This window comes from Osmerus mordax, chromosome 1 (assembly GCF_038355195.1).
Source record: "Osmerus mordax isolate fOsmMor3 chromosome 1, fOsmMor3.pri, whole genome shotgun sequence".
NCBI classification, from domain to species: Eukaryota; Metazoa; Chordata; class Actinopteri; order Osmeriformes; family Osmeridae; genus Osmerus; species Osmerus mordax.
This window is the reverse complement of record NC_090050.1, coordinates 23,093,342-23,101,271: the sequence shown is the minus strand read 5'-3', so window position 1 is coordinate 23,101,271 and position 7,930 is coordinate 23,093,342. Positions and strand designations below refer to the sequence as shown.

At 46.5% G+C, this 7,930-nt stretch overlaps 1 protein-coding gene across 1 annotated transcript; it reads left to right on the top strand.

Moving 5' to 3' along the window:
- The first annotated feature begins 5,148 nt into the window (after positions 1–5,148).
- On the top strand, positions 5,149–7,644 carry LOC136941633 (parapinopsin-like). Its single transcript, XM_067234174.1, has 4 exons — positions 5,149–5,464; positions 5,799–6,127; positions 6,947–7,189; positions 7,519–7,644. The coding sequence occupies exons 1-4, from the start codon at positions 5,233–5,235 to the stop codon at positions 7,642–7,644; spliced, it is 930 nt and encodes a 309-aa protein (XP_067090275.1). The 5' UTR covers positions 5,149–5,232.
- The last annotated feature ends 286 nt before the right edge of the window (positions 7,645–7,930 follow it).

Here is a 7,930-nt window from a genome sequence, read left to right as displayed (position 1 = left end):
GTGTGTGTTGTGTGGTGAGAGAGAGAGAGAGAGAGAGAGAGAGAGATGAGAGGAGAGAGAGAGAGAGAGAGAGAGAGAGAGAGAGAGAGAGAGAGCCTGGTATGATACAGAGAGTGAGGAAAGGTGTGTGAGGAGTGGGTGAGAGAGACATGTATACCTTTTGCAACAGCTGGACCCTGAGTATTTTGCAGAGAGGGATTTAATCTCTCCACCAAATGCAGAGGCCAGAGCTTTACACTGGAAGACACAAAACAACACTATTACAGCACTCCCACAACATTGACCATTATGTAGAAATATATACCATAATGCAATTATTTTATGAAACTTTTTTTATATGTTACAAAAACGCACTTTAATGACAGCACACAAAAGTCTATCCTAAAATCACATTGCTTCTAGCTCTTTCAGATTTTTAAATTTGTTATTATTGCAGACCAACACTATTTTAATTTTAGAGGATGGTAATAATTGAAAGTGTATGTGGATATGAAGAGTCATACAACTACAGGGGTTTCAACAGGCTTTTCTCTTTTTTTTACATCCTCATATTTCTTTTTTTACCCATTGCTGCATCGCGTTGGGACACACTTGCTACAGTACTTTATGTTGAGCAATTCAGACTGTGATAATTCATACAGACTCATTTTGAGATGATAAATGAGCTATTTTTATATTGCTAATTATATAGATTATAAAGATAATGAGACATAAGTAAATAGCCATAGTTACAAAATAATATGTGTTACAGTCATTGTTATAATATAGATGTAAGGATACAAACGCCTGATCAGTATAAGCATTAATTAACAATGTTTTCGAGGCTGTAGCATATTCAACCCAGTGCCCAATAGTGCTACCGTACACAAAAAGTAGACTCGTTTTAATGTTTATTTTCATAAACTTCAGGATATCTCTCGAAAGCTTACCAGGGCAAATGCACTTACATATAGGTGTGCATTTCAGGTAACGGTTAGGAAGCAATGAACCAAATCGTTCAGACAAAAAAAAGTTTTAGGTCGCCGACCCGATACTCACACTGATAAAGGAATTCCTTGCTGAGAGCCAACTACGTGTACTACAGTCGTTCCCACTGTAATCCAAAACAGAAGAAAGCCGGCGCAGCTCACGCGCGCAAACAGAATCTTCCAATTCCACATCATCTTTCGAGTGCTTTCCCACTACAGACGTTCTCCCGACTACAGACGGTCCCCCGGCTAAAGACTGTCTCCCGGCCGGACCGGGGAAAAAAAGACTCGTCGATCGGTCGAACTCCCCCACAGTCTCTTTAAACGCTGTCCGCGCGCAAGAGCCGCACTATACTGTTACAACATAACCGTACTCCTTTCCTCCGGTCCCGCGTCCAACGGGTCAGTTGTCACTCCCGGAGCGACCTGCGTGGTGAAGGAGAGGGGTGACCTGGGAACATCTGCACTGGTCCCTTGCCGCCAGAGGGCAGAGAAAGAAAGAGAGAGAGAGAGAGAGAGAGAGAGAGAGAGAGAGAGAGAGAGAGAGAGAGAGAGAGAGAGAGAGATGGAGAAAGAAAGAGAGACAGATGGGCTGAAAGAGAGAGAGAAATCTCCGTGTCTCGAAACAGTCTATTATGCAATTTGCTGTTTCCGTCCAGAAAGCAAAATATGATTAGGAAAACATAGGATGAGGTTGCACGTGGGATTTTTCTAGTTTACTGTAGCCTATCTCAGATTAGCCCTGATCTAGAAACCTGGTTTCTGGTAACCGAGTCTTAGTTTCCCCGCAGGAAGAACGACTTGCGGATTGAAGATGCAATGGATCCGTTTCGATCTCAACTCATCAAACCGTGCAGCGACCGTGGAAAATTGCAAACTTTCGAACGCGCGTTCATGCAATCATTCAAGGCAGCGGAGAGTAACTGTCATGTAAGATCTCGATGCCATAAGAAACCACAAATATGGAACCTACAAAAATTGCCTGGAATGTAAAAAACTCGATTCTAACATTCATTCGTCAGAGCAAACACACGGGGTTTTATAGTCGTTTACGACTGCCTTATTCTCCCCAGCTCGTCGAGGACTGAGACACACTACGTTACTCGCAGTCCAGCTCGTAGTCTGACATGTCTACACGACAGCACGCTGCTATACAGCCGGCTCTAGGAAATAATGCATATGCATGAAAGTAATATGCATATTCAACTTAAACCTTTACCAGGTCATTCACTGACCACCAGCGAGAGTGCTGGGAATGAGACTGCAGAGATAAAGACAGAGAGAGAGAGAGAGAGAGAGAGAGAGAGAGAGAGAGAGAGAGAGAGAGAGAGAGAGAGAGAGAGAGAGAGCGAGAGAGTGTGAGAAAGGGGAAATAGAGAGAGAGACTAAGAGAGTGAATAGGAGACGATGTTCTTGAGAAGTGTGTCATTTGACAGCTTTTTTTGTTTTTAATTCCCGTAGACTCTCCTTTCTGAGTTCCCCTGTCCTCTGCACGTTTCTTTTACTACTAAACGCTGATTAGCGCGCGATAATGATGTCAGGGCGGTGAACGGGTTGATGGATCTCCCACCACACATGCAGCGTTTCTGCACGAAGCCATTATTAGCCTAGTAATTACATCGTACATCAAAGACGCGAGGAGCCTCTTCTTGGCTGGAACGTGCCGATAAGGCACATGGTGATGGACAGTATCAGCGGCTGCCGCAGCCGCCCCTCTCCCGGGCCCCAATCACATTTGGCGTGGAGATTCTTTAATTAACTATTGACTACAAATAAAAGCCTGGCGTCTCACTGCGCGACACTTAATAAGAATCTCGTCACTGAAGAGTCCCACACGTTTAGTGTAAGATATTTCGACAATCGGAGACGCGTGAAGTCCTGTGTTGACTGGAAGCAGAATACATGGGGAACGTTCAACTCTCACCCACATTAGGTCTTGATTAAACTACCCTATTTTACATTTCCAAAACTCGTCAGGCAATGACCAAACGCCAAAGTTCACCCCTGTCAGCTGTTTTTGTGTGTGTGTGTGTGAGGGGGGGGGGGGCTGCCAGGTTTGAAAACCATGCCGTTGAGCCCTCTCCGTGGTGCTGAATGCAGTAGGTCTGTCCACAACACTGTAGCATTATTCTCCAAGGCAGTCGTTATGCGCTGTCCAGGGTGCTGATTTCACAGTTTATATCAGCAACAATAGACATTTTGTGCAGATGGCTGCACTTTTTTCAAGAAATGTTTTATAGGTACCCGCAAAGATGGATGGACTGAGGGCTGCTATACTACACGGTGCTAAAGCACGGACAGACACACCAATAATATTCTAAACCGCTGTATCTAATTATACACTAATTATTTTCCACTATTGTAATTCGAAGACAAGGGATTAGGTCCAGAAACCGTTTGAATCAAACAGGGACATCCCGTTTCTTTTTAAACTCAGGACCCAAACACTGGTGAACTCTGTCTTGACTTAACGAAGGTAAACCTCTTACAAGGTTACCCACAGTGCACTGCTATCTAGCTTTTTAATATGTTGGGCTAAACCACAGTTAATCCACAGCTAGGTTATAGAACATCAGAAATAAGTGTCTTAGGACACTTCCTTAGTTTCTCGTCATCTACACACACGCACACACAGACACACACACACACACACACAGACACACAGACACACACACACACACACACACATAGACACACACACGTCATCCCGCCATCAAACCTACTCAGACTCCAGGACTTTTAGGAGACTGTCATTCCATTCCGACCCAAAAGAAAGAACACGTTCCACTTTGAAGTCCTAATCTCTCGGCTCTCCACTGTTGGAATGCACATTCCCCTCCACTCATGACTCCTCCATGTTCCCTGAGGGAACGGAACCGGGTGCTAGATATGCACGTCTGCAGTTAATTATCAAAGTGCCTCTGCTCCCATTTGGACTAACACAGAGTAGAGGGGCAAGGAGAGAGAGTCGATCCGACTTATAGAGATCCATCAGATAACTTGTTTAGGGCCAGAGGAGGCCAGGAGCTATGCACGGGTTGCCTCGCCACTATTGCACATGCTGTTTATGTTTGATAACAGCTCATTCAGGACATTTTGCAAGGCATTACTGTAAGTGTAGATAAGAGACAACCTCAGGGTAAACAAACCTGACCCAGAGCGCACACTGTTGCCCCCGAGGCTGAAACAGGAAGACAGCCTTGTTTGTCAATTTGCATTCAAATGAGTCCAACGACATCATATCTCCACATTTATTAAAAAAACGTTAAAGGGCGATTTAAAATTGAAATCCTCTGGTGAAACGATAACTGTAATAGACCAGGACTACTGTGTGTAAATATAGACCAGGACTACTGTGTGTAAATATTGAATGAACAGATAATGGGTTATCAAGCCTCTTAGTGGTTTCTGTACCCAGGCTAAGGCCTTCCAGACAAAAAATTGCCTTGTGTGAGAACGCAATACAATTCCCACATGTATGCGACTGTAACTGTATCGATATAGATCAATAAACCCTGCGCTAACATCAGAGTGGTTTCAGCTGATGGGACTCAGGGACAGGAACAGACTGCAGGGACGGTGACCTGACGTCTCACTGTCTCACCTAAGATTGACCTGACCCCCACCGATGAGAGAGAGGGAGAGAGAGGGAGAGAGAGAGAGGGAGAGAGAGAGAGAGGGAGAGAGAGAGAGGGAGAGAGAGGGAGAGGGAGAGGGAAAGAGGAGGAGATTTACCCTCTAATTCTGTTGTGACAGTTGGACACAAAGCTTAAACCTTGATGACCATTTTCCCCAAATGCCTACTCCCTGCAGTGACACGTCTGAAGTAAAATCTCGGGGGGGCATATGTGTGTGAGTGTATGGGGGGGGAGGGGTCAGATTTACACTCTTAACTGTCCACATGTCCACATAGGGGCCAACCTATTTAAGACCTCAGCAATCAGGGATGGGGCGCGGTGAGGAAGGAAGGAGGAGAGGTGTGTGGGGGGGGAACAAGGATCATCACCTGTGGTGGAATTACTTAATTTATAGTGGGGATTTGAAGGACTTACTTCCAGACTTATGTCCCCAGCTTACACACTCTATGACCCCACCGAGAGTAAAGGGGAGAGCCAGCAGACAGTCAGTGCGTCCGTGTCCTCTCACCCGTGTCTCCATGTCTCCCCATGGCTCTGCGTCCCTGCCCAACACCTCCGCCTACCTGGAGCCCCCGGAGGGCGCCCCGCCCCTGTCCAGAGCGGGGTTCGTCGCCCTGGCCGTCATCATGGCGATCTTCACCGGTCCAGCCATCGTTCTGAACGCCACGGTGATCGTGGTGACGCTGATGCACAGGCAGCTGAGGCAGCCGCTGAACTACGCGCTGGTGAACATGGCGGTGGCCGACCTGGGCGCGGCTCTGACGGGAGGGGTGCTCTCCGTGGTCAACAACGCGGTGGGATACTTCTCCATGGGTAGGGTGGGCTGTGTGATGGAGGGGTTTTCCGTTTCGCTGTTTGGTGAGTGAACTGGAGGAGATGGTTCGCTGAACTGTGAACGTGAGGGAATAGTTTGCGCAAAATATATATGAAAAAAAATAATCTTAGATAAAAAAAGGGACACAGCTGAAAAGCGTTACAGCTTGTCCAAGTACTAATTTTGTGGTAAGAAAATGTTTCCATAAAAATTGTTGGGCTCAGCTATAATTAGGAAAGTGTCTGAGTTTAATTTGGGGTCCTTTAAAAAAAACAAACATTTAAAGTTATTTTTCCTACCAACTTGGTCCCTGAACAGCCAAGTATTATTCCTTTACATCCAGACCTTCAAATAAGTGTTTTCTTGTCCTTACCACAGGTATCACCTCTCTCTGCACGGTAGCATTGATCGCCGTGGAGAGGATGTTCGTGGTGTGCAAGCCCCTGGGCCAGATCAGCTTCCAGTCCAAGCATGCTGCCGGGGGCGTGGCCTTGTGCTGGCTGTGGTCGCTCGGGTGGAACACCCCGCCCCTGTTCGGCTGGGGTCGCTACGAGCTGGAGGGGGTGGGGACTTCCTGTGCGCCCGATTGGCACAGCCGGGATCCCAGAAACGTCTCCTACATCCTTTGTTACTTCGCCCTCTGCTTCGCCATCCCTTTTGCCCTCATCCTAGGCTCCTATGCCAAGCTGCTGTGGACCCTGCGTCAGGTGCGTGGTTCTGAGTGATCCTCAAGTGACATGGTAAAATCCGTGGTTGTTCGCTCATCAAATCGAAACTAACTCTATTTGTGTTGATGTTTTTTTACATTTACATTACATTTACATTTAGTCATTTAGCAGACGCTCTTATCCAGAGCGACTTACAGTAAGTACAGGGACATTCCCCCCGGAGCAAGTAGGGTGAAGTGCCTTGCCCAAGGACACAACGTCATTTGACATGGCCAGGAATCGAACCAGCGACCTTCTGATTAGCCCGATTCCCTAACCGCTCAGCCACCTGACTCCTTTAAATATTTTTTACAAGCAATGTCCCAGAGGATTTCACAAAGAGATCTCATCTATCATTCACCTGATAGGGTCTTTCCTTGAACATGTTCAGTTTGATCTAGGTGTAAGTGAGTGGCATGGGTTTATCTATGTGTATGTCTAGGTGACTGTCACTAAGCATAATCTGACATTAATCGCTAAACAGAATAGAAGCATAATCTGACATTAATCGCTAAACAGAATAGAAAACTACCCAGAGTGCACAGTTTACTTGTGTTTACTTATGTCACATCCTCTGGTGTAATGGAACATTTACATTAAATTTACATTACGTCATTTAGCAGACACTCTTATCCAGAGCGACTTACAGTAAGTACAGGGACATTCTCCCCGAGGCAAGTAGGGTGAAGTGCCTTGCCCAAGGATACAACGTCATTTTGCACGGCAGGGAAACGAACCGGCAACTTTCTGATTAATAGCCCAACTCCCTAACCGCTCAGCCATCTGACCCCTATGGCACCACCATGAATTGTTTCCCAGGTCTCCAAGATGGGTTGCATGGAGGGCGGAGCAGTAGCCCGAGCCGAGGCCAGTGTGGCCCGCATGGTAGTCCTCATGGTGCTCACCTTCCTGGGCAGCTGGCTGCCCTACGCCAGCCTCGCCCTCCTGGTCGTTCACAACCCTGACGTGACCATCAGTCCCCTGGTCGGCACGGTGCCCGTCTACCTGGCCAAGAGCAGCACCGTCTACAACCCTCTCATCTACATCTTCCTCAACAAGCAGGTAGGAAGAGGACGAGCCTCTCTCGTAGATGCGTTTTATTCATTTGACAGACGCTTTTATCCACAGCTAGTGAGGAAATACACGACGATGAAAGATGTAAATTCGATATAGATTATAAGAAATATATATTAAATATATTGAGCATAAAAAGATTGCCACTTTACCTTTATTATTAACGTTCGTGTTACACCTGAAACTGTAGAACTACTGAGAGGTTTCACGATGCAGTTCCATTAAGGACCTGGTGCCCCCTGGTGGCGACCAAAGACATTGCACTTCTGGAAGTCACTTCCTGGATGAGATGCAGCTGAGGGTGTCTTCCTCCCCAGTTCAGGAGCTATGCGGTGCCCTTCCTGCTGTGTGGGCAGAACCCGTGGGCCTCAGAAGAAGACGAGGAAGAGAACCAGACTACCATCATGGTGGGGCCGGACAACAACAGAGTCTCACCCAAGTGAAATGCAGAAATATTTACAGATATTGGCCGGGTTTCCCAGATTCGTTAAGAAGCTCTTAACGCTAAGAGCTTCTTAAGAGCGTTCTAAGAACGCTCTAGAACGCTCTTAGAACGCTCCTAAGAAGCGCTTAGCGTTAAGAGCTTCTTAACGAATCTGGGAAACCCGGCCATTGTCGGTACTTTGAACACATTAGTCAACTGTTTAACTTCCTTATCACCTAACGGACCTCATTATTAGATTGTTTTTCTTTGTCATTATTTATTGTTGATATAGCAGTGACATTTTT

Excerpts from the sequence above, each read along its gene's own strand:
- LOC136941633 (XM_067234174.1), top strand. The coding sequence starts at position 5,233 with ATGGCGATCTTCACCGGTCCAGCCATCGTTCTGAACGCCACGGTGATC. Across the intron at positions 5,465-5,798 it reads GTTTTCCGTTTCGCTGTTTG|GTATCACCTCTCTCTGCACG; the intron begins GTGAGTGAACTG and ends TCCTTACCACAG. Across the intron at positions 6,128-6,946 it reads TGCTGTGGACCCTGCGTCAG|GTCTCCAAGATGGGTTGCAT; the intron begins GTGCGTGGTTCT and ends ATTGTTTCCCAG.